Source organism: Delphinapterus leucas, chromosome 17, assembly GCF_059928025.1.
Source record: "Delphinapterus leucas isolate spDelLeu-1000000601 "Yukka" chromosome 17, BTC_Dleu_Yukka2, whole genome shotgun sequence".
NCBI classification, from domain to species: domain Eukaryota; kingdom Metazoa; phylum Chordata; class Mammalia; order Artiodactyla; family Monodontidae; genus Delphinapterus; species Delphinapterus leucas.
This window is the reverse complement of record NC_143145.1, coordinates 68,554,344-68,581,768: the sequence shown is the minus strand read 5'-3', so window position 1 is coordinate 68,581,768 and position 27,425 is coordinate 68,554,344. Positions and strand designations below refer to the sequence as shown.

Sequence of the window (27,425 nt, the reverse complement as noted above, 5' to 3'; positions counted from 1 at the left end):
CAAGCTATATACATCTCGTCATTCTCATTCAAATCTTCTGCTGCTTCATCCCTAAATCTCATTTACCTGCCCAGGCCTGTGGCCCTCTGGCTCCAGGTTCCTGCTCTTGGGCCATGGGGTTCCCATCACAGCATTCATCTTAAATCTATGTCGGCTGGCTTTCCGTCTGACCTACTCTGACACCTCAAGACTTATTTCCAGAACAGGTGCTTCCAGATTCATTTTTCCCATTCACCCACCCCTTGTCTGACACAGTTTTTACAGTTGCATGGTTCAACAGCTTGTGAGTAGTTGGTTACCCCAGAGCTATTTGTTACTATTGAAAAAGACCACTGTGCTAAAGGACTCTGATTCCCTGCCAGCACTCACAGTGGTCACTCAAAAAAAAAAAAAAAAATCACTGCATTATAAAAGTCAAGTAAGTATGTAAGTAAACTTCCAAAAGTCATCTTCCTACAAAGCTCACAAATTTTATAACCATTCTAAGACTTTTACATTAAAATGTTAATTTTTCTGCAAAGAAGCTCAATTATTTTGCTACGCGATAAATTTAAGACAGATTTTTTGTCTTTAAACAAATCATTTAAATTAATCAAGTCATCTGGACTTCCTGGCAGTCCAGTGGTTAAGACTCCACACTTCCATTGCAGGGGGCACGGGTTTGATCCCTGGTCAGGGAACTAAGATCCCACATGCCACACAGCACAAAAAAAGACAAAAAACAAAAAACAAAAAAAAACCCAAGATACTATTTAAAAAAAATTTTTTTTTAATTAATCAAGTCCTCAAAAAACCAACAAAAAAATTCTAAAATAGCATTTACCAAAAACTTAATTATCTTTCACTGAGTCACAAATGAAATTTCCTTTACATATATTTTTTAAAATCTGGAGATCTTAATCACAGGTAGAAAAATTAACATCATGCGACACATAATAACAGAATGTGCTGATATACAATTTAGTTATCGTTATTTTCTCTTGAAAAATTAAAATATGCCTCCCCCCCCCAAAAAAAAAAAAAAACTTTAAGAAATTTTCTCTGGACCTAAATACCCAAATAATGTCATCACAGATTTTCCTTTACCTAGTAATCAATACAAGTAACTACATCCATTTTATAACACACATTTGTTTGTGGGGATTTTCTGGTGATAGATAAATATGAGCGCATTATCTTTAGAGAGTTCACTTCCACATTCAATTATAACGAATGACAACATTGTTTAAGTAGTTTATACAGAAGCCTTTACTTTGATGAAGTTGCTGCAATGCTGTAATGAATCCACTGGGGCTTTCAGAAGAAGGAAAAAACAATATGAATTCAGTGTGAAAACATTTAGAAGTACAGCCAAATGTTCCTGTTTGACTAGAATGTTTATGAATACCCATAAAATGGAAGCTCGCCTAAGATATTCTAAATTCCTCTTTCAAAAGGGGTACTCAATATACTCCACAGGAAAGGGATTGTTTAATAAAGTCAAAGCCAGCTTTTTATTCCTGACACAGGTCTAAAATGTAGGGGATTTTTTTTTCCCCTCAAGTTTTGGAGTTCAAAGAATATTTTCTATAATTCTTTAAAGTCAAGAATGTAAAAAGAAAAACGGTGCACATGTTTAACAAAGTGAAAATACTGGAACCACACTGTTGCGGGTCCCAGTGACATCCAGACAATAATGTGTTCACGAACCACAGAAGAATTCCCCCTCCCTGGATATCTAAGTTCCCAACCGTCGTTTACCTGTAACTACATCATAAGTTTATATCGCCAACAAAAGCCTAACATACTAGCTCTCAATCAGGCAGGCAGCAAATATACCTCACATGTTTATGAAGGTCCTACTACATACATACCGCCGTATTGGGTACTGTGAGATAAAGAAACGTGGGGATTACAAATTAGGAAGGAAGGTAAAATTTAGACATGCGTGAAAGTTAATCAACATGAGATACACTATCTGAGTCCAGAACGTTTGCCATGGGTCAGCACTTAATTAACATCTGTTGATTGTAACTGGGTTTTATTACAAATGAGAGCCACAGGTTTGACTGGAAAAAGGTTCTCTGACAAGCCTATTATAACAGAAACAGGTGGGACAATGAGAATTTAAACACAGACTGGGCGTGAGACGATTCTAATGAACCATGCCTAATGTAAGAAAATGTAAGAAAAACTTCCATATGTTTTAGAGATACACACTAAGTACGTAGGCTAAAATGACATGTGGTTAGAAAGTAGCTTTAAAATACTTCAGGAAAAGAAGGAAAGGAGGGTGGGAGGAAGGGAGGAAAGAAAAACTGATGGCCAGAGCCAAGTACAGCAGAAATCATAATTGTTGGCTTTGGATGATGGGCATTTTCCCTAAGACGCCATTATACTCTTCCATTATACTATTTTTTAAAGCATACTATTAAATATATCCACCTTTGGCTATGTTTGAAATTTTCATAACAAAAATGAGAAGTTTCTGTGATACTGGGGCTTGACTTGGCAAATGAAGGTGGACAGGTATAGGATTTAAAACGAAGGAGGGCATTTTAGGCCTTCTCCCTCATTCTCAGTCCCCACCCATCGACCAATACACCAGCAACCATTCTTCAATTTTCTTGGCTTCACAACGCAGCAGTTAAGTCTCTCAGCAATTCCGAGTTCCTCAGTCCTCACCACAGTTAGGTAGCCGGCTAGCTCCCTTTTCCTAATTTATCTAATAACCCAGAAGTCCGTGCTCTTGGCCCTGTTCCACATACTACGTCCACCCTTCTAAATTTTGTTTCTAATTCCATCTGTCTTTTATTCCCAGTAGTTAATAGACTCCAGCTGCAAATTGCAACACATTGAGTTACAGATAGGCATTCCCAGTGATGAACCCTGTGTGAGCTCACAGCCCCTTAGAAACGCATACTATCTATTCTAACACGTCCTTGACACTTGAATGTTTCAACCAAGTGGGTAGATGGGCCTGGAGGGAATGAACACTTTAAATGTAAACAGTTTTATTACCTTCTACTATTAATTCCTAGTTTTCGTTTCCACCATATCTCTATTCCAGCTTCAGGATTTCTAAATTTTTTCAATAGTTAAAAAAATCTTTTAATATACAAGTTAGAAATACCTGCATCACAAATTCCCGACGTCGAGGCATTCCTCTTTCTGAAAGCAAAACGTAATCTGGTTCCTTTTCCTTTTTGGCCTGTTGAATTTGAGCCAGGCGGCTAATGGGGTTCATTCCTTGACCATATTCTGGTCCAGCCTAAAAAAATTTAAGAAAAATTTTCAAAACATAAGACCTGCTTTTAAAACTTGTTATTAGATCCTTCAAGAAACCATGGTTCTCATCTCCTCCCCTGCACCCCAAAACTGTCTGAAATAAATGAAGATTTACAAAGGAAAATTAGAAAATGGATCTGAAACTAGGCTTCTATAGGATTTAGGGCTCAGAAGTATTATTGATAAGTTGGTCAGCTATCCTTTTAAACTCTTTAATACAGTAGGAGTTGCTTCACAACTTCTATTCATCAAAAAACACCAAAAAGAATGTAAGAGGACAAGCCATGAACCGGGAAGAGATATTTGAAATACATGTAAGTTAAAAAAAGATATACCCAGTATCCAAAATATATTTTTAAAAACTCCTAAAAAGTATTAAGAAAAAGACCATCTAAAATAAAAATGGGGAACTCCCTGGTGGTCCAGTGGTTAGGACTCTGCTTTCACTGCCAAGGGCCTGGGTTCTATCCCTGGTGGGGGAACTAAGATCCCGCAAGCCATGAGGTGTGGCCAAAAAAAAAAAAGTGTTAAAATAAAAATGGGCAGGACTTCCCTGGTGGTCCAGTGGTAAAGGATCCACCTGCCAATGCAGGGGACGTGCACTCGACCCCTGGCTGGGGAATTAAGATCCCACATGCCATGGGTCAGCTAAGCCCGCACACCACAACTACTGAGCTTGCATGTCTCAACTAGAGAGCTCGTGTGCGGCAAACTATAGAGCCCACTCGCTCTGGAGCCCATGCGCTCTGGAGCCCACACACCACAACTAGAGCAGCCCATGCCCACAACTAGAGAGAAGCCCACGTGCCACAACAAAGAGCCCACGCACTGCAATGAAAGATCCTGCATGCCTCAATGAAGATCCCACCTGCCGCGACTAAGAGCCAATGCAGCCAAAAATAAATAAATAAATACTTTAAAAGAAAAATGGGCAAATGAGATGAACAGATAGTTAACAGAAGAAAAAAAAACATAAAAAGATAATCCATCTCATTAAGACTCAGAAAATGCATATTAAAACCACAGTGAGACACTATTTCATACCTATCAATTTAGCAAAAGAAGTCCAACAGCCTCAACTGGTGAAGGTGGGGAGTAACAAAAACGTACACGGTGCTGATCATAATATAAACTGGAAAACAATTTGGCAATGTCTAGTAAAGCCAATAAATAACCCACTCCTCAGTAGCCTCTTCAACTAGAAAACTGTTACCCAAATGTGCTAGCTCATTTGTATGGGAATATCCACAGCTGCATTATTTGAAATAGCAAAAAAAGAAAAACTGGAAATAACCTAAACATTCATCTATAAAAGAAAAAATAAATTATGGCATGCTCATACAATGGAACGGCATATAAGAGTGAAAATGAATTAAGTATTGCTACATACGTCAAGATGAATGAATTTAAGAAAAACATGTTAAGTGAGAAAAGCAAGCACAGAAGAATATATAAAGTATGATATAATTTATATAAAGCCCATTAAAACTACAAAACACTGGTGAAATTAAATAAGATCTCAGTAAGTGGACAGACACACATGTTAATGGATCAGCAGACTCAATATTCTTAAAATGTTGATTCTCTTCAAACTGATCTATCAATCAAATCTATCAAATCAATCAAAATCAATCTATCAACCCCAATCAAAACCCCAGCATGTGCTTTTGGGTAATAATTAATAAGCCAATACTTAAAATTCATATGGAAATGTAAAGGACAAATAACCAAAACAACCTTGAAAAAAGAACAAAGTTGGAGGAATCAGACTACCTGATTTCAAGATTTATTATAATGCTATAGTAATCAAGATAGTATGTGTGGTACTGGCAGAAAGACAGACAAAGAGATCAACGAAACAGAACAGCATCCAGAAGTACATCCACACATATATGGTCAACGAAGGTGCAAAAGCCATTCAGTGGAGAAAGGGTGGTCTTTTCAACCAATGGTACTGGAACAATTGGATATTCACATGTAGAAAAGAACCAAAACTTCAATCCATACCTCACACAAAAGTTAACTCAAAATGGTTCATAGGCTTAAGTGTAATATCTAAAACTAAAACTTCCAGAAGAAAATATAGGGGAAATTTTTCTGGTTTGGTTAGGTAACAATTTCTTAGATACAACACCAAAATCACATTCAATAATAATAACGATAATAAATTGAACTTCGTCAAAATTAGTAGCTTCTGTTCTTTAAAAAGGACAAGCCACAGGCTTGGAGAAATATTTGCAAACCACATATCTGATGAAAAAAAAAACTTGTACTCAGAACGTATAAAGACCTCTCAAAATTCCGTAATAAATTTATATTTTAAATGTATTACTTGCCATTATTTAAATTATTACTTAAAACTTTTTAAGCGAGCAAAGGATCTGAACAACACTTCACCAAGCTTCATGTGCTACTGTATATACAAAAAACTGCTCTATCATTAGTCACTAGAGGAATCTGAACCAAAATGAGATATCAATATGCATGTATTTGAACAACTGAAATTTAACTATACTATGTGTTAGAAAGGATGTGCAGATACTAGAATTCTCACACATGGCTGCTGAGAATACAAAATGGTTCAATCACTTTGAAAAACTATTGGCAGTGTCTTAAAATGTCGTATACCTACTAAATGACCACACCACTCTACTCCTAAGTATTTACCCAAGAGGAAAAAAAGCATATGCCCAGAAGACTTAGACACAAATGTTCACAGCAGCTTTATTTTTAATAGCCCCAAATTAGAAGCATCCCAAATATCCAACGAAGAGTGAATGGATAAACAAATTATGGTATATCCATTCAATATACTACTACTTAGCAACAAAACAGAACCAACAATTAATAGCTGTAACAACATGGATGAATTTCTAAATTATTATACCAAGTGAACGAAGCCAGTCAAAAAAAGAGTGTTGCTTGGGAATTGAAGGTGGGGGGATTCCAAAGGGGAATGAGGAAACTTTGGGGAGCAATGGATAGGTTCATTGTCTTGATTGCCGTCGTGGTTTCACAAGTGTATACATATATCAAATCGTATCAAATAGTATGCTTTAAATTATGTACAGTTCACTGTATGTCAATTACACCCCAATAAAGCTATCTTAGAAACCAACCAAATACCATTTTCCAGAAAAACAAACATGTAGTAAAACTGTAAGATTAGGAAACATTAAACACAAAACTAATGATGGCAGGTTACCTAAGCGAGGTGGTATCAGGATGTGACAGAAGAGGGTATACAGATAGCTTCAACCTTACCGAGAAATGTTCCATATTCAAGCTGGGTGGTAGGTCTTACTTGCTCTTACTTAGTATGCTTTTTAACTTACATACACATCCTATATAAACCTTTTAGAAGGCACTCTATTTTTAACTTTATATAAGGTAATGTTTATGAATAAAACTTGATAAAAGCTTTTTTTTAAGTTTATGTATAGCCTTTTTAGTGGCTTCTAAAAGGTTTAAAAACGAACAAAAAATAAACCTTTGCAAATCAAATATTTTTTTCTGCATGCAAACTAACTTTCTTCATATGTTATTCCTAGAAATGAAGGTTTGCGTGTCATATGGTCAGCACTTTATATCCACCTGTGAAAATTTACTCTAAAACAGGTATTAGAGACAAGGGTAATCACTAAGTTACAGTTTATATATGTTACGCTAAACTCACAGAAGAGCCACTATATACTCTTAGCTTTTCCTGTAGTTGTTGAGTCTCGACCATATCTAGCTTGGTGCTGCAGGTTCAGCCTCTAAGTCAGATCCTGCAAGGTCCTTTAAATTATGTTTTGGGGATTTGGGGTTTTACCCAAAGGACAATGAGAAATTACTAAAAGATTTTAAGTAGAGGCATGACATGATCTGATCAGTATTTCTAAAAGACAACACTTTTAGAAAGATCTTTTGATGTCAAAAGTACTTGTAGGAAGAAGGCCAATTAAAAACCTACTGTAGTAGTTCTGCCAAGACATGACTGTGAGCTGGATCAAAAGGGTGGCAGGGAATGGAAAGAAATGGACCAACTTAGGAAACATTTAAGTGATGCAATCAATAGGGCTTGATGATTGACTCTATACAAGGAGGTGGAGAGACGTTAACAATGATTCCCAGGATTCTGTTTCAGCAGCTGGATGCGGATGCCAGTCACCAATGATAAGGAATATGCAGGAGGAGGAAGAGGTTCAGAAGGGAACGCGATGAGTTTTGGACAGAGCTTCAGGGGCCTGTGAACTATTAAGTGAGAGGCCCAATAGGCAGTGTCGAGCACAGAAGAATATTTGGGAATCATCTATATAAGGACTGAATTGAAGCCCTAGAAGTATGAAGAGCAGCCTAGGAGAGAGTAAGAGAGGGAAAAGACTGAGAACTTCAATACTGCAATAGTTGGGTAGAGGGGGAGAAAAAAGAAAAGGAAAATTTTAGCTTTTGATAAAATATTGGTTTCTACTTCTACTTACATACCAAGAAAATTTAAAAAATATATATTGTAATAGAAGTATAGAAGGACTGATGAGAAAAGACAAAATACAGATAATAACCCGTAAGTCTAAGATTGAAATGCCAATGAAAAGGTAAAGGGAAGCTCTTGGTTCTCGCACTAGAAGATGTCCATGAAGATGGTCACATAAACATGTACTTCCAACGGTATGTCGTCTTTATTCCTGTTTAATTTGCCTACTTTATAAGAATGTCTGTAGGTTCCAAAGATGTTGTTGATACAGATTCCAATGACAAAGAACCAGATGCATAAATCCAATCAGAGAATAATGGAGTTCTGAGAACATTAAGAATGGCTGGTTTCTTCCCTTGACTGAAATTAACTACTAGCATCCTTGAAAATGAAGTTATTCCTTGGATAGCAAGTCTTAGATTATCATTCTACAAACCAGTAAGGACAGTCTTAGTCAGAAAACTTTATCTCCAACATCAGAAAACCTTCTTTGAGGCTTCATCTTATAGAAGAGAAGCTACATTAAAGAACAGAATCTAAACCCAAAGACACCATCAGGGCAGTTATTACATTTTAACAAGGTGACTCTGTAGAATAAATTAAAATCCAAAAGGAGTTCACAACCAACCAGTTTCAAATGGGCACTGGCATCAGATGTGACTGGACCTGAAACCTGACTCTGCTCTGTGACCTTAGGGAAGTTTCTTAAACACCAAGAACCTCATCTGTAAAATGGGGATAATATCTACAGCACAGGGTGATTAAGAGGATCAAATGAGACAATGTGATAATTTCATTATTCTAAATAAAATCAAGGTAAATCATCAACAGCTATTTTCTCTACTTCTATTGCATAATAAGGAATGGTAGACCCTAGATGTAGAAGACATTTAGGGAAGTGACTAAAATGCTGGAAACCAAGACACCATCCAAGCTGATCCACTTACTGGCCCAGTAAGTGGAAGGTCTGATCATACTCAAAATTCTCTAGATTCCAACTCATTGTATGCATGCTGCTTTCTCAAAATAACCTTACATTTCAGAGAATATCTACAGACTTTAACATAAGACAGATATGGTACAAGAAACTCCAAGTGTGATGTATGTGAGGAAAATCGCAGGGGGCGAACCAAATCTGGGACTGGGGGAGGATCAGAGAAGGCATCCCTGAAGAAGTCAAGTTTAAGCTGAGATCTAAATGGTGGATAGGAAGAAAGTTCTAGAATAACATGCTTATATACTGGAGGTAGTAGCAAATTATTTTTAAAATTCAAAACGTTTTTCCTCCCCTTTGTGGAATAACATTTAAACAATACTCTTGCTTTTAATGGCTATGGTTAAAAGTAACAAGAGTTTTATTTATATTCTACTATAAAAAGTGATAGATCTTTTCTAGACTAAAGGCTTATTATTCTTAATTTATTAAGATTAGATTTAGTTTAATAGATTAGGCGGAGGTTAATGTGACCAGTTTTGCACTGCCATTCTGATGCAGAGCACTGTTCTTCCATCATGGAGAAGCTATAGATTTTATATGTATAAAGATTTAGGAAAACAGACCATGGATACATTCATGCACATATAAAATGTGAACAGAATTAGATACAAAATAACAATAGCTAATATTTATTGAGTACTTATTATTTGTACTGTTAATAAATATTTAATAATAATGACTAATGCATTCTACGTATTATTTCAAGTAACACATAACAATCGTGTGAAGCACGTTCAATTATTGTTCCTACTTTATAAATAGAGAAGTGAAAGATTAGAAAAGTTAGGTAACTTGCTCAGGTCACAAGGATTCACACTCCAAGGTCATTTTCTGACTCTGATGGCCATCTTCTTAACAACCATATCCTACTCCCTGACCATGTGGTTAGAGCATATAAATGAAAGCCAGTCCTCAAAACCACCAAGACTCACGATGAGTGGATCTATTTGGCGTTTATTTTTAGTCTACCTTGCAGCACAACGTAGAATGCTATTTCAGGAAATGCATAATCTACAGCCTCTCAGTGAAGTAATGACAGTATTCAGTAAAAAGAACAAGTATTTATGTAGTTGTTTATACAGGTATTTATGTATTTATGTAAGTATGCCTGCATGTATTTTTAAATAAAGCAAAGGTACAAAAATCTAAAACCTACAGAAATATTTCAATTGTACCACTGCAGGATCTAAACAAAAGAAATCCATCAAAGATAAAATGTACTTCACTCCTGTCGCCCTTGATGCTCTGAAGAAGTCTGCTAAATACGCGAGGCTGAGCTAGCCGCTCATGCGCTGGCGGTTCAAGGCTTTCTCTGGGAGCAGAACTCTCGCTCCATTCACGTCACACACGCTGAGTGTCTGCAGGCACCGTTCTGTGCTAAGTGCTAATTCATCTCATTCCTCTGACCTCTGCCTTTTATTTATTTATTTATTTTTTGGTTAACGTAAATAAAATCTGATTCAGTAAAAGAAAGAGTTACAACACCTTGAAAAGCTGTGTGCTCTCTTTGACACGGTATTCATGCCTGAAAGAATAGAAACCAAATCGCCCCGCTGACCTCCTAGGGCTGCTATGGGGATTAAATGAGATAAAGCATGTGAAGTGCTGGGACCATGTCTGGCGCACTGAGTGCTTTATATTTACTGGCTGCTTCTGCTGTCATCAGTGTGAGGATTACTCATATGATTATTACTCTGCGCCCAACCCCCATGTCCTGAAATCCTAAGCAGTCACCATACATCAGTGTGGTCAGCAGAAAGAACACTGCATTACAGATCAGTAGTTCAGGCTGCTGCACACAACAGGTGAATACAAGTGAGCCAATTCTTTGAACATGTCTCATAAAACCTTATTTGTAAAATGAGGGGTAACACCTGCCTTACAGAATCATGATGAGAATTTTACCAAAGGTAATCATGAATGGGAAAGTATTTTTTAAACCTTAAAAAACTATAACTATTTAAGGTATTATTATTTCATGAACAAACACAGGTATACAAGTGTCTAAAAGCAAAACAGAATTGTTATTCATTTATAGACACATGTCCAACCCTGATTTTGGGACTGTTTATAACCCACAGGTTTAAGTGCCTGACCTATGAAAAAACTTTTAGCTACAGATACTATAACGTTTACATAGTAAAACTAACGTTCACAACCATATACTTACCTTTACTATTGTTTTAGGGCGTTTTTTAAAAAACAGTTTTGGCTTTTCAACCACAGGAAGAGGTGGAAGTTTCTTAAGCTCCTGCAGGACAGTGGTTGCAGCACGTTTCTTGGACAGTTTTTTGCTATTTCCCTCTCCTTCTGCAGAGAACTCTCCCACTGACACCCGAGTAACAAAGCTTTTCATATGTGGTGGTCCACTTTCTTTAATAACCTATTGAATGTAAGTAAAATATTCAGTACAGGCACTTAAGATGTGTTCTTATGGCATGAAATCTTTCTTAATGTTCATATCATAATCAAGATTGAAATTTTTAAGAATTATGCCAAAATCATAGATTCCTTCAATAAGGCTATTACGAAGTCATTATACAGGGGATAGTCACTGATGATACTTACAATGCCTAAAGGAACTGAGTTTGAAAAAACAGAAATCTAAATAAACACATTCAATTCATGGTCAAAACTGTGTTTTACTAGCTTAAAACAGGCAATTCTAATTATGGTTACCCTGTTTCTTATGGAACAGAAAATTAAGAACATAAAACATACCATATTACATTAGGTACACAGGCCATCCAGAATGATAATTTGCATATAACTGTGTACATATCTTTCTCCTCTGTAAGAGTAAGTTACTGGAGTGCCAGGAGTTTTATAACCCATAAAGCATCCTGCATGTGGAAGCCTCTCAAAGACAGGTTATGTATGAAAAATAATCTAATTTTGATGGAGACCTCAAAGGCTGATTACAAAAAGGAATGTTTACGCTCTGTGACATGACCTTAAATAGATAAGTAGATATGCCATAGAAATACCTAACTTTCTAGAGTAACGGATTATGAACATCTGTCTGCGACAAATGTTCCTCAATCCTGAATTAATGTGCTCTTTTTAAACTATACCAGTTTTTGGAGGAAAAATGCCTTCCAAAACCTGAGTGCTTTATAGTCTCCTTCAAAAGTCTGACCTAAAAAAACCAAAAATACCCTATTTAAATAGTTTACCATTGAACATTATATTAAAAATCTGTCTTCTAATATTGGACACCAATTAGGAAAACATACAATATCTCAATAATCCAATATTATTGGGGATAAGGAATTTATGATAAGCATACTTTCCAAGTAATTTAAGTTTACAAGTTGAAACACCAAAACTGTTTAACCACTTTGATGGACATCTTCCTCAATTAAAATATATACATATATACTTTACTGACTAAATATTTAACCTTTTATTGTTCACATTAGATCGACATTATGAACATCAGATATTCTATACTATACTATATTGATGTCTCTAAGGACATCTAAGACTTTTAAAACTGTTCCTCTTCACTGTAGCCTTTAAAAGGCCCCATCTTCCAATGACTTTTGAGTTATATGCAATTACTTTTGATAGGTTTTCCATATTTTCCCTATCATTTCTTGCTGGGACCAACGGACCCTCAAGTACATTCTCTTCCTGCTTTCCTCATTTTGCTGCCTTTAATCTCTATGGACTGAGAAATCAGATAACCCAACTTGTTAGGACTGTGTCTAAGAAAGCAAACAGATTCCCAGTCGAGGTAAGTAGATCCTGCCAGTGAGAGTAAAATGTGGGAGCTTTCTAGTTGGTGAACATCACATAATTTGAAGGAAGATAGATACTCATCAACTGTTTCAGCTTATTTCCTGGGTTTGGCCTATTTTCTAGATATTTGAGTTGCAAAATTAGTGACCTCTTAATAAAGGAGGTATTATAACAATTTAAGATTTTTTCTCTTTTAAATGTCACACAATTTTAAAAGTATTTTGTGACATTTATCTAGCTGTAAACTAAAGAGCTGCTTAATTACTTCTTGGTGACTTACTAGTAAAGGTTAAATTTAAACATATTTTGGCCTCCATAAATTTAAAAGAAATTAGATATTAATACATACATGTCACTAAATATTAACTATACTGATTATTTTCAATGTGATCTTATCAAAAACACCAAGTCTTATAGGTTCCTACAAATTATCTTAAACTCAGCAAATAAATTTTATGATGAAACGTGAAATATCATGTACACAAATGGCTTAATACAGAAAAGGCAAAGAGAATCAGCAGGAATCCATAAGTTCTATTTTCTCAGGGCTTGTATCATTTCATGACAGAGAGTTCAAACTTAAGAAGCACATTAATTCTTTCAGGATACTAAAATTTTATTTGTCAATCTTATTTGTTTGTTTATTTAAAATAATAAGGAGCAAGGAGGGAAAAATGGGAGATCTCTGCTGAACACATACCTCAAAACTGACGGGCATATTTCGCTTCAGAGCAATTTCAAACACTAAGCTGATCTCAGACTTATTTGCATCTTTGTCATCATCCATTTCTTTTCCTGATTCACCATTCTAAATCACAAAAAATAGGATGACATTGAATCTTCACTTTGTAACAAACTTTACATGTATTTAACAATCAAGAGAACCTATCTAAAATACAACAGGAAACAGGAAACCAGAAACTGGATCTTGTGGATTTCTATGTAACCACTGTAGTCGAGGGCTTTGCTGTGAGGCTTCTTGTGATTTGGTTTTAGTTTTTTTCCTCAAAGTAGAAGGATAAATGCTGAGTGTGGAAATCTCTTACTCAACCATTCACTAATTTGAGTTTATCCTATATCCTCAGACCCAGTTCTCTTTAGAGACCTCCATTACACACACACACACACACACACACACACACACACACACAACCTCCACTGGTATATGATATTTAATCTTCTATGGAGACTAAGTTGCAGAAAGAGTGCAGGATGCAAACCAGGATTTCGGAGCTCTGTGCCAATTTACTTATTCACCTATTTAACACTTACTTCCGGAGGGCCTCACATATACTGAACACAGTATAAGCATTAAAGAGATCAAGAGACAGTATTCCTGCTGTCAAGAAGCTTATGAAAACAGATAAGCAAACAGATCAGGGTCATAATGAAAGTGTACAAGGACAAAAATTCTAAGTCTGCCATTAACTAAGATAAATCTCGAAGGGGGAAGAACAACAGGCTTGAGGAAAGGGAAACTGTACAGGTTGAACCGCACAGTTTCAAACAACTAAGTGCAGAACTCCCTAAGAAGGTGACTTATTAGGCACACCCGGGCTGGAGATACTATTTTGAAGTCAACAGAGAAAGTAGCTGAAGCCATGGGAACGAGTGAAATTACTGAAGATCAGCCTCAATAACCTCTCTGGTAAAATAAAGTAGGACTAAAAAGTTCATAAAGATCTCCTCCACTTTAAACTCCTTGATTCTAGATTAATTAATACAATGTAATCCATGCTCAATAAACCGTAGCATTCGATGCAAGGTAAATGAATATTATTTCTCATCCTTGCTCACATTCCCAAATCCTCCCTTGCCTGGAAACTCCACAGGGTGAACCAAAGTGCTCAAAGGTAAGGTCATCCCAGCAGGAACACAAGAGTCTAATATAGCACACAGGTTAGCTGAGGAGCAAATCACAGCAGATCGCTACTCTGGTGGTCCTTCCTATCAGCAGAGATTTCCCTTATTTGTAAAAAAGCATTTGTTTGTCTTCTCAGTAATCTCCCTAGGCAACTATAAGAAACAGGCTGCCACATGCAGCAGTGACCCACCTGAGCTGACTTTTCCGGAATAGGTTCATTCTGCAGTGCTTGAAGGGCTTTCATTGCGGCATTGTGTCTAGCAGCTTGTCGAGTCTTTCCTTCCCCAAAAAATTCATTATTTCCTACAGTCAGCTGAACATAAAAGATCTTGGGCATTGGGCAATGATACCTAAAGTAAGAAAATAAAAATATTACTGTTAGCTCAATAAAATCACTCTGTAGGGACTTCCCTGGTGGCTCAGTGGTTAAGAATCCACCTGCCAATGCAGGGGACATGGGTTCAATTCCTGGTCTGGGAAGATCACACATGCTGTGGAGCAACTAAGCCCATGCGCCACAACTACTGAGCCCGCGCCCTAGGGCCCGCGAGCCACAACTACTGCTGCATGCCTAGAGCCCGTGCTCGGCAAGAAGAGAAGCCACCGCGATGAGAAGCCCACGCACTGCAACGAAGAGTAGCCCCTGCTCAACGCAACTAGAGAAAGCCCATGCACAGCAACAAAGCCCCAACGCAGCCAAAAAAAAAAAAAAATCACTCTATAATCATTAGTAAGATTTATTTTCTTTAAAATGACACCAACCATAGAATGCACTAAACCCTCTTATTAACCCCAATAAAATATTTTTTGTTCGTTTATTTACTTATTTGGTTGCTCAGGGTCTTAGTTGCGGCAGGCGGGCTCCTCAGTTGTGGCTGGCAGGCTCCTTAGCTGCGGCATGCATGTGGGATCTAGTTCCCTGACCAGGGATTGAACCCGGGCTCCCTGCACTGGGAGCTCAAGAGTCTTAACCACTGCGCCACCAGTAAAGTCCCCCCAATAAAGTTTTAACCTCATGAATGTATTTATAAAAGATAAAATGTGAGTCAATATACCTATCGATAATAAAGAATGTATGCTCGTCTCCATGAAAAACATATTTTAGAAAACAACATTAAACATAAATACTGTAAAAATTATTTAATTATATCACAGAAGACTTCCTGGCGAGAAGTTTTCAGTCGCATTTTGACAGAAGTGACGCAAATGGTCTAGTGCTGAAGGACTGGGACCTGCCACAGAGGTGAGAGACAAGCAAGACCATTTAGGTGACAACACGCAGATTACTGTGCTTTTAGCAGAAGATAATTATGATTAGACATGGGAAGAACGGTAGTAGGATGGAGCTCCTACTGCAAAGTAATAAGTATTTTGCAAACTAATAAGGAGATCAGAGTCAACATAAGAAAGAGTGGAGAGTTTAAGCCAATTCTTAAGCAGAAAGAATCACAATAAAATGTACTTAAGGTGAAAATTTTTAGCAGGTTTGTGTTTAATGCGACTGAGGTGAGGATGCGTGAACAGAAAGCTGCAATGATGCAGACATGAGGGGATAAAGGGGGCTGTAAGAAGAAAGAACAAACCTAGGAGAAATTAAGAGGATATGCAATAAAATCCATTAATTTAACAATTATTTGTGGAGCACCTTCTTATGATGGGGGAATATCACAGTGAACAAAAACACACATTACAGTGGAGAAGACAGACAATAAGTAAGATAAATATGTAGAATATCTAGTATGTTAGAAGTACGTGTTGAATAGAAAAAGAAGGAAAGGTTCAGAAATGTCAGGTGGGGTGGGACAGGGAGGGGGGGGTTAGACAGAGTGGCCAGTGAGTGTCTCATTGAAAAGATGACAATTGTGTAAAGGCCTGATACAAATGAGGAAGGAAACCACACAGATACGTGTTCAAGTAATTCTGAGGATTCCCACCTGGTTAGCATCAAGGGAGTAAAGGAAGGAAAGCTAAGAGATGGGAAGAGGTGGACAGATTCCACAGGGCCTTCCTTAGAAATTACTGTAAGGATCTGACTTTTACCCGGAATGAAATGGCCAGATTTTTTTTTTTTTTTTTTTGCGGTGCGCGGGCCTCTCACTGCTGTGGCCTCTCCCATTGTGGAGCACAGGCTCCAGACGCGCAGGCTCAGCGGCCATGGCCCACGGGCCCAGCCACTCCACGGCATGTGGGATCTTCCCGGACCGGGGCACGAACCCGTGTCCCCTGCATCAGCAGGTGGACTCTCAACCACTGTGCCACCAGGGAAGCCCCAAATGGCCAGATTTTAAAGAGAGAAGCAACATAATCTGACTTCCATTGATTGGAAGGATCATCTGACTATTATGTTGAAAACAGACTGTAGGGGAATGATGACAGGAGCAAGGAGATCTGTTAAGAGGCTACTGCAATAATACAGAAACCTGAACTAGGGTAGCAGCTTCACAAGTAATGAGAAGTACTTGGATTCTGGATGAATTTCAAAAGTGGAGAAGATGGGTTTACCCAAGGACTAGCCATGGAATATGAGAGAGGCGTCGAGGAAGGCCCCAGGGTTTCTGACATGAGCAACTAGACGGTGGAGCGCCCGTGCATTGAGTTGGTGAAGACTGCGAAAGGAATGGGTTTGTTGGGATCAACAGCTCTGGGGTGGAGATGTTAAATTATTCAGTCTGTTAGACATCCAAATGAAGATGTCAAAGGAGACAGTCAGATTCATAAGTCTGGACTCCAGGAAAGAGGTCCAAGGTGGAGATAGAATTTGGGTATCATCAACATGTCGGTGAAATTTAAAGCCACAAGACAGTGAGAACTCTGTGGGAGGGCGTGACTGACAGGAGGAAAACCAAGCAAGCAGAGTGCCCTTCCTGAAAGCCAAATGGGAGAAGTATATCTAGCAGGAGGGAGGAGTCAGTCATGTCAGATGCTGCTCACACGTCCAGTGAAATGCTGACTGAGAACTGTGACCACTGGACTGGGCAAGTTAGCAAAACTAACAGATTCGATTTTGATGGAATGTTGGGTGTATAACTGCAACACTAAAAAATTAAGTTAAAAATCACTCCTGTGCTGCAAAGCGTCTCTTTTCAAGCAAGGAGAAGCCAATCGAGGTCTTACTAAAGTTGTAGATGATTATTGGACATCCAAGTGGCAGAGCTCTATGTTCAACCTGAGATAAACCGCATAGAGCCCACTCTGTAAGAGTTCACAGGCAGATGGGACTAATCAGTGAAGGTTTACTGAAGGTGAAGGACTAGAAATGTACATCGGTACTGAAGATGCAGATTTGGGAGGTAATAATTGAAACCATGTTGAGTGGATAAGCACCTGGAAAGGGTAAGTGTAAAAGAACCAAAAAAGACAGCCTAAGGCTGGGATCTGACTAATGCCCACGATCAAAAGGCAGGGGAAATAATAGACAGCAGCGAAGGAGATGAAAGAGGGTCAGAGTTAGAAAAGAAATTATAACACAATGTCAGGGGAAGGGATAATCAACAATGTCAAATGTTGTGGAGAAATCCAGAGTGAGTATGAGAAAAAAGAAAAAGTCACTGTTTTAAATTTTTTAAGTCAATTTTCTTGGCCCCCAGTTTTCTATTAAGATAAAATACTTTAAACGTGTTTTTACTGTATGTCGTATGTTCTCATTTTTAATTGGCAAATATAAAAAAGTTAAAGGAAGAAAAAAAATCACTTATAGTTTAAGATATTTTTAACGTGCAGAGACTAAAAAGCATTAAAACCACAATCTTTTTTGCTCTTTGACTGCAGTAACTAGTGATGCACTGAAGTACACAATTTCCTATTACCTATTTTACTTTAGATCACTTTAATGCAGAAATTTGGACAGACTAATATCATCAATGCAGGTTATTTTCATTTTGTTTCCCACAAAATTCAGTTTTCCCACCTCCACAGAGTCATGCCTATTTTTAACTGGTTTCACTCTGAAACTTCAAAGCGGGCAAACCTGAATCAGAAGTTTACCTCTGGGCTGAGGTCCCACATGGCAAGCTTTCCCCGCAGAGCAAATGTTTACAATCAATTATACACTTCTGAAAATAGAGGTCCACAACTGGAATGCTGACAGACCTTTAACTATGGTGGAGGGAGTGGGCGCCACTATAATCACTAAGGCCTGCTGACAATTACAAAACTCATTTCGGTTTGCCACAGAGACAAACACAATTTCTGTTCATTATAACTTTACTGGAATGTGATGTCATAACACATAACCATACTGAAACAATCTGCTGATTTTCAGACCAAAATATTAATTGCACACTAAAGAGCCCTTGGGGCCTCTTCCTTTTTGGGCATCAAATATGGCTCTATGTATGTGCATGTGCCTGATGTGGATACGTATGTACATATATATTATACTGTATAAATATCAGAGGGAAAATTAGGTATGTTGCATTTTTAACATAAAAAGTAAAATATTCTAGCACTAACAGCAGGAAATACCAAGACCCGACGCCTGACTTGTTTCATTCCAGTTTCATTCCATCCTCTTACTTAACAATGATTCTTAATAATCTACCCCACGTGGTTTGAATACCTTACATATCACATCTCCTCATATCATCATGACAATTAAGATTAACCAGAGCACTCTCATTAATGGCTCCCAGATTGAATTACAGGAGAGAAGATGAAAAATTCTTTTCGTGTTAGGTCCTGGTCTCTAAGCATTCATTTCCCTTGGTAAAGAAGCTCAAAGTTTACTAACTTGAAAGGTTGATAGGCTCTATTTAATGGAGTTCCTTTTTCTATTTTTATTTATTTCTATTTTTATTTATTTCTGGTAAAGTGCTTCTAATAAGTGATGCACTTATTTCCACAAATTAGCACATACATACTTACCTAATCTTACACTGCTGTTCTTGAATGATTTTCCTCAATTAGAATTTTATGATCAGTGCTTAGATCCCTATCTTTTACTGTTAAAAGATGAGCCATGGGACTTCCCTGGTGGTGCAGTGGTTGAGAGTCCGCCTGCCGATGCAGGGGACACGGGTACGTGCCCCGGTCCGGGAAGATCCCACATGCCGCGGAGCGGCTGGGCCCGTGAGCCATGGCCGCTGAGCCTGCGCGTCCGGAGCCTGTGCTCCGCAACGGGAGAGGCCACAGCAGTGAGAGGCTCGCGAACCGCAAAGAAAAAAAAGATGAGCCATGAAAACTCACCCATCCAGGCTATTAAAGTTTCAAGGTCAAACGGCTTCTACCCTCAGCCTCCGAAGTATATTTTATAAAGTGTGATCCCGATTTCGTAGGAATCATCTCTAGGGCCTGTTACAAATGCAGATTCCTGTGTTCTAACCCTGACCTGCTGAATCAGCCTCCGAGGATGGAACAAGAGTCTTCAGTTGCACAGGTTTTATTGGTGGGTCTGCACACTAAAGGCTGAGACACCTGCTCCTCAGGTCAGCACAGCCTACAATGTGGCTGATGCGACTTGATGACTGTTTCACACCCCATGCAAGCAAAGGACTGCACACATTCCTTATAGCACCACGGTTAGGTTTCTTACATCTCTTTCTCATTTAATCCTCATGGCAGCCTGGTGAGACACATGCCCCCATGGTCACCTTGAGAGGTAGCAAATCTCCCCAACAAAGTTGCTGGGCGTCAAACTCAAGTCTGCCTAACTTCAGAGCTTAGGAAACTCTTAAGTAGTTTCCTGAAAATCTGCTTTGTCTTCTTCTATTTTTCTTCATATACGTTTATTAAACTAGCTATGTCCTTGGCGGGCCAGAGAAGCTAATGCAAGGGTTCTTTCTAACCTAATAAGGTCCACGAACAGACTTCAGAGGTGCCTTACCGAGTAGGTGCTGAACAAACAGACCTCCACAGTGAAACTCTATGTTTTTAGGGTACGTCAAGCCAAGCAGGGACACAAACAGGCAGGAGCGAAAGGTCAGAAAAATGGGCTCATGTGCCACACTGCCTGACAGTGTAAGTTTTATAAAGGCTGTTTGTTAAGACCGCTTTTTTTTCCCCATTCCTCTTTGCCCTCTGTCCACCAGAACTTTTATAAAAAACAAACAAAATTTCAAATAAAAGAAAATAAAAGTTTCCCTCTCTTTAGATCTCAAAAAAGTCTTTAGATTTGGCCTGTCTTCAAGACTTCACAAGTCACTACAAGAATAAAGAAAGAATGATATTTGGCTCCTTTGAATTAATACTTGACATTCCTTATACAGTTCTGTTTTGGTTTTTGAGCAAAGGGAAGATTTTACATTCTTCCACAGTATTCCTACAAGAATATGGGTACTCTTATTCTTATATTTGACTGTCAGTTATAACAACTTTCCATACCATAGATCCTTGCCATTCTCCCTAAATCTACCTCATTAATGCCCTCTCTGTGGACTCGTTTTGTGTTTATCTTTCTAAACAACTAAAATCCTCCCTACCATTCTGTGACTGCCTTCTCCATCATCTCCACCTTCCTAAGTATCATTTTTACAAGGTGAGAAAGACATATTCCAAATAACATTAGAACTTTTAAAAATTGAAAAATAATTGCCTCATTTCATTTGATAGCATTATCATAAACCTCAGCCCAGCTTAAGCGTTCATGTCTCCTCTACAGGTTTACGTCTTAAATATATGAACGTGTTATCTTCTGATCTAACAAGGAGAGGCTGTGGATTCCTGTGTTTACTTCTAACATTGACTGAAAACAGAAATGGCACTTAATCTTTCTATCTCAGTTTACTTATCTGTAAAATATTTGCAGAATTTATGTTTAAAGAACTATAAAGGCCAAAACTTAGAAATCAAATGCCCTGCTGATTATTTTGACTCTTTGTACACGTTTTGGCACAGCTAAGCATTCTTTTTCTTGCTATTGAAAAATAATAGGTTTTATCATAAAGCTATAAAATAGTCCTTGGCACATTTTCAAGCTTGTATGTATATAAAACGTCTAGATAGGAGAGAGTTCTTTCTCTATTCACATCTATAAATTTTGAAGCTATATCTTTTATGGGATCTGAATGTTTAGTCTTGAGAAATTTCAAAAATTAGGATCTATCAGAAAAGATTCACAGGACGGCTGAAAATAAGCTTTAAAAGAGATGTAAGGATATTCTATTCTATTTGTAGAATTATAATTATGTTTAAGATGCATAAGGGAAAATATAGAAAGATATGCACTAAAGGCTGGGATAGGGTGTTTTGAAGTGATGGAATTATAAACGAGATATTCTTTCATAATTTCAAAATTTTAAAAATAATATGGTTATACTGGTATATAAACAAAAGAAAATATTTTATTGAAGTAAGTCTAGTCCCTGTCCAAACAAAAGTAAACCTGCGCTCAAAATGTAAATTTGATGAATTAGTGGAATGACCTGTGGAACACAGACTACGAGCCACAAGAGTCAATGGTTTGTACTGTGTCACTGACGCCAGTATCACAACAGGACTATGGAAATCAGAGCATGCCATCTACGAGCACCACTTTATAAACACACAATTACCACCCTCGATCCCAAACTTGGATCCAGCATAAAACTATTCTTGCCCCTTCCCTAAATGGATATCTAGATAAATCATCACCACCACCATCTCCATCATCATGATTACAGCCGACACACGGAACTCACCATGTGCCTGCCAGCCACTATCTGAAGCTCTGTGCATACTCATCTCTTTCAGTCACAGTAACAACCTCAACTTCACTCCACACGCATGGAAATGAGGAACAGAGATGTTCACTTATTTGTCCAAGGCCACCCCGCCTGAGCCAGCGTCTGAACCGAACAGTCTCACTCCAGAGGCTGTGGGCTTAACCTCTACTCTACGCTGCGTCTGAATGACCTGGATAAATGAGCACTTGAAACGCAGAGCTACTAACTATAAACTTTGGAGAGGTCATGATCGACTTGGAACATCAAGGCAATTTGAGCCAGACTTAGATCAGTGGTCACATCAGCTCCAAAGAGAAAGCTGGGGCACTGTAAGCCCAGGAGACCGAGCTGCTGGCAGCTCCACTGCTCTCTCTCACTGCCTCCTCTAGTAACCCACCTTTCGGGAACCCGTGCTTAAACGCTAACGTTCCCACGAGGGAACTGCAAGTCAAAGCCACAATGACACACCGCTGCACACCCACTAGGAGGCTTACAGCTGTGCAGCCGCTGCTGTTCCTTAAAAGTTAAACACAGAATTACCATCTGACCCAGCAAAACTGAAGAGAAAGCTTTGAAGGTGTGTAAACAAAAATGGGCACACAAGTGTTCATAGCAGCATTATTCATAACAGCCATAAAGGGCCAAAGGGCCACCCAACTGATGAATCAAGAAACAAAATGTAGTATATCCAAACAATGGAGTACTGAAGAGCCATACAAAGGAATGAAGCACTGATACGTGATACAATGTGCGCGAACTCTGAAAACATTACACTAAGTGAAAGCTAGACACAAAGTCTACATATTGTACGATTGCATTCAGATGAAATGTCCGGAATAGGCAACTCCACCAGACAGAAAGTAGATTAGTGGTTGCCAGGGGCTGGGAAGAGGGAAAGTGGGGAGTAACTGTTCAGGGGCAGGGGGATTCTTATGGGCATGATGAAATGTTCTGGAATTAGATAGTGGTGATGGTTGTACAACACTGTGAATGTGTAGTAATTCAGTGTACTGAACTGTACACTTTAAAGTAGTTAAAATGGTGAATTTTATGTGACTGTGAGTTCTACCTCAATAAAAACCAATTTTTAAAAAAAATGTTCATACTCCCTAAGGTTCAAACTTCTGTTTCTCATAGACAAGACAGTCTTCCTAGGTGATGTCACCTGTTCCTATTTACATTCTTGGCAGACTCCCAGAAATTAGCCTGCCAAATTGGGGGAGTGCAAGGGAGAGGGAATAAAAGTCATCCCTCCCTTCTGAACACTCAGAAATTAATAACCTCGTCTTCTTCCTGCCCTTGCTTGATTGCCAGGGGTGGGGGTTGGTGGGCGTATGTGGATTAAATTATTTATTCAAAAAATATTTATTAAGGACCTAATTCATGCCAGGGACTGCTTTAATCCCTAGGGATGGTAGACAGGCCTCAGGAGACAATCAATCAACCAATCAATCAAACAGTATCAACTAGTAAGATGGGCTAGGAAGAAAAGTAAAGCAGGACAGAGAACCTCTTTTAGGATGTGACATTTGAATAAAGAGGTGGTTGGAGTAAGAATTCTAGGTATGGGGATGCCTGGAGGAAGAAGTGTTCCTAGCAAATGAGATAGCAAGTACAAAGGCCCTGGGGTGGTAACATATGGGGCATTTTTTGAGAAACATCAAGTGTTCTTATACCTGGAAGAAGTGAGTCAAGGGGTGAGGGGCAGAAAACTAGTCACAACTTAATCCCACACGTGATGGAAGCCATCGGAGGGCTTTAAGCAGGGAAGTGACACAGTCGGACTTATTACTTAAAAGTCTCTCACTACTGTTTGCCCAAAGAAAGGCAAGAAGAGGGGGGCTGGCAGGCCACTGCATAGTCTAGACAAGTCATCTGTGAACACAGGAAACTGAATTGCCCAGAAGAATACAGGGGACTGCCGGCAGTGCTGAAAGCCACCTAAGGGCTGTGTTCATTATTTCAAGATGGGACCAGTCAGCACAGTTACGTTTTTCTGTAGCTTCCTGGGTACCAGTACAGAGTCAGAGGAGCTGGACTTAACCAGTTACAGTTCTGCTAAGGATGAGTGATCATTCAAGCAGGGAAGCACTGGAAAGCACAGGAATTAAGTGACTGACTATAGGACTGCTGAGAAAAGAGTGATAAACTCCAGGGAAATGCAGCCCTGCAGAACTTGGCAAGTTAGTAAAGGCTGCAACCGCCCTGAACCTCTGCTCAGTGTTTTCCCTAAGCACAGGTAACAGAGGACACCCCCTATTTCCTGCCACCCCACTGGACGGCGGGCGTGTAGCAGGAGCAGCCAGGCGTGCCTCTCACGTGGTGGCCGACGCCCAGTGCTAGAACTTGTGACAGTAAAGAAGGGTCCCCGGCAGAGGAAGCTGGGGGCTCTCTTGCCAGGGTGTGCTGTCGCTGTGTCCCTCCAGGTACCGCAGCAAACCGTCTGAGACAGGTAAATGGCTGGCACCACAGGCAGCCCAGTGAGGAGTGACAGTACAGGAATGGGGGTGGGGTCCTCAGGGCAGCATTTCTCAGAGTGTGGGTCCCACACAAAAACCATCAGAGTCCTCCTGGAGGGGTCTAGGAACACCTGTGAAAACGCAGAGTCAAGGATGACAATCAGACTCTTTGGGCGAGTCCAGGAATCAACATGATTACCAAACAGCCTTGGTGATTTTTATGGACGCTGAAGACAGAGAGCACCTCCTTACAGGGGTCTCCTTCCCTTCCCTTGCTTGTGAATACGAAGACTTTTCATTCCTGAATGTTAACTTGGTCCCATCTGCCTTACTGAATTCTCCTGCCTGCCTCTACAAGTTTTTAGTTCTCTTGCAATTTTCCAGGTAATCACAACTGATGCGCAAAAAAATGATACTTCTTCCTATTTCCACATTTCATTCCTTTTATTTTCCCTAATTGTGTGGGTTCATACCTCCAACTGAATACCAAACAGCAGTTGATAACGGATGGTCCTGTTTTTTACTTTAATGGGAATGTGGCTAGTGTGCCCTCATTAAGCATGACACTGGCTGTTGAGGTGGGTTAAGATGGGATGGGATGGGACTTCCCTGGCGGTCCAGTGGGTAAGACTCCATGCTTCCACTGCAGAGGACGTGGGCCCGATCCCTGGTCGGGGAACTAAGATCCCGCATGCCTCGTGGTGCGGTCAAAAAAAAAAAAAAGAAGGGATGGTCGTCTGTGTGTGTGTGTGTGTGTGTGTGTGTGTGTGTGTGTGTGAGAGACAGGGAGAGAGTATGTGTGGGTGCATCTACAGAGTACACAGTTTACAGTGTTAAAGTAATATTCAGTTATTCATAATGTATTGGATTTTCTAAGTTGAGAATGGATTTTTTATGTCTTTTCAGCATCTGTGTAGTTGACAATTTTTACTTTTCATCTCTTAATAAGGTGAATTTTATTAACATATTTTCTAATCGTGAAACAATTTTACATTCCTAGGATAAATCCCACTTGGTTACGGTGGTTCTTCTTTCGATGTACTGCCAAATTCTGTCTGCCAATATTTCAATTATGATTTTTCCTTTGATATTCTACAAATAATACTGATCTGAAGCTCTATCCTTTGTTGTTATCTCAAACTCGCATTGCTGAGCTAGACACCAAGGTTATTTTTGGTTGCCCAGAATAATCTGTTTCCAGTTTTCCGAAGGTTCAGTAAGGTTCCCCTGTGAAACCACCGAGGTCAGGTGCTTTTCCTTCAGGGTGCTGGGCGAGGGGTGGCAGTTAGCTATTCCAATACTTATCCTTTTACATCTAGAGCAACCGGTTCTTTATTTTCTCCTTTTGAGGTCAGTTTTGATCGTTTATATATTTTCCTACAAAAGCATCCCATCCATCCAAGGTTCTGAAATCGTCTTCCATGAGTTAAACAAAGTAGTCCTTTATGAGAATCTTCACTTCTTGTGCATCTGCAGTGTTCCCCCATCTCAGACCATGTTTTGCACATCTGTGCTTTAAACTCAGAATTGCATGCCTTGATTAGGCTACATATTTAAATATTTTATTGGTTCTAAAAACAAGATATTGGATTCTGCATATTTTTCTATTATTTTTCTGTTTTCTAATTAATCTATTTCTACATTCATTTTCCTTCCTCAGACTTTAGTCATCCCTTTTCTAACTTCTCACAGTGGATATATAATTAATTTGCAAGGTATCTATTAACATAGCTTTAAGGTTAATGAACCTGCCTTCTCATAGGCTTTATGTTGTCTGAACTGTCCTGTCTTCAAGAGGGAAAAACACTATACAGTGTTTCCTACATATTTTTGGTAATGAAACCCCCTTTGTAGCGAACTCGCATGTGTATTCTACAAAACACACTTGGAGACATGCTGCCTTAGTTAAGAGTCTGTGTATTCCCGCAGGTTATTGTTTAATCTGCTAAAAGCTTTTTATCTTGAATATAATAAAGATTACTTAACATTTTAAGAAATACAATTAAAAATGTTTATCAAGTACTTTTACAAGCTTGATAAACTTAAATAAACACTCAGAGAGTGAACAGAGGAAAAGATCTTTAGATCACATTAAGATCAATTGGATTTAAGCTCCATCTACTCAATCTATAAGCTGTTTGGGTAAGAGGACTTATTTTCTCTAAGACTCATCAGTAATATGAAAGATTTTGTCTGTATCAACTTTCTCAATCTGATTCAAGTGGCAAATAAGGGGGAAATTATAGTATTTTTCATGAAATATCATAACATATCTGTGCATTTACTTAGGAGCAATTTTCAAATATATATGTGTATGTGCACTTGGAGTGCACTTTGCACTTCAAAAGCTTTTGTAAAATGTTTTAAAGGAACACAATTTAAAATTTTAATACGTACTCACTAAATACTGCATGCTACTAGTCTAACAGCAGATCCTTAGCTTAAGAAAATTATGGCTTATTATTTCTTTGAGTTGTAAGAAGATTCTCATTATTCAATTCCATCAACAGATCATCTTTGATTAAGAGCTGTCTGAGAATGTTCTTTCAAGACCACTGGTGAAGAAAATCTCTCAAATCCTTCCCAGCAACAAAATGGTTCCTGAGACTGGTTCTAGAAAATATTTTAAATGTTTCTGTTTCTTCATTAGCTTAAGCCCCAAAGTAGATGGTTTTGAGAAGTTTGAATTTTTATAAAAATACAAACACAACAAATCATAATTTTAGAAGGGGTTTCACACCCTGTGCGGATAAACTAATTTTGTAATGTCTAGAATAAGAGATTCAAATAAATGCATGATAGAGTTTGCACCGGAATCTTCCAAGAGCTTTAGAAATTGCTTGCTTTGTTACAATGTCCAACCCAGACGTCTACTCTAGTTAGCCTTTGCTGATCAGAATTAACTATCAACTTTGGATGCTTGCCCACTTCAAATACTCCCAGAAGCAACATGGAGACATTACATCAGCAGTATTGCAGAAAGATTAATGTGCTTTGTTTG

The 27,425-nt window shown here is 38.6% G+C and overlaps 1 protein-coding gene across 10 annotated transcripts in view; it reads right to left on the bottom strand.

Moving 5' to 3' along the window:
* Nucleotides 1-27,425, bottom strand: part of STAU2 (staufen double-stranded RNA binding protein 2) — a 307,654-nt gene that overhangs the window by 182,142 nt on the left and 98,087 nt on the right. For 9 of the 10 annotated variants that reach the window (XM_089898567.1, XM_089898572.1, XM_022595230.3 and 6 more), the window contains 4 exons: nt 14,519-14,678; nt 13,165-13,272; nt 10,891-11,103; nt 3,113-3,250 (listed from right to left, as the gene is read on the bottom strand). In XM_089898567.1, coding sequence (XP_089754693.1) covers nt 3,113-3,250; nt 10,891-11,103; nt 13,165-13,272; nt 14,519-14,678 — 619 coding nt within the window. The remainder of the gene's footprint in view (nt 1-3,112; nt 3,251-10,890; nt 11,104-13,164; nt 13,273-14,518; nt 14,679-27,425) is intronic. The other variant, XM_089898574.1, reaches the window with a different exon arrangement.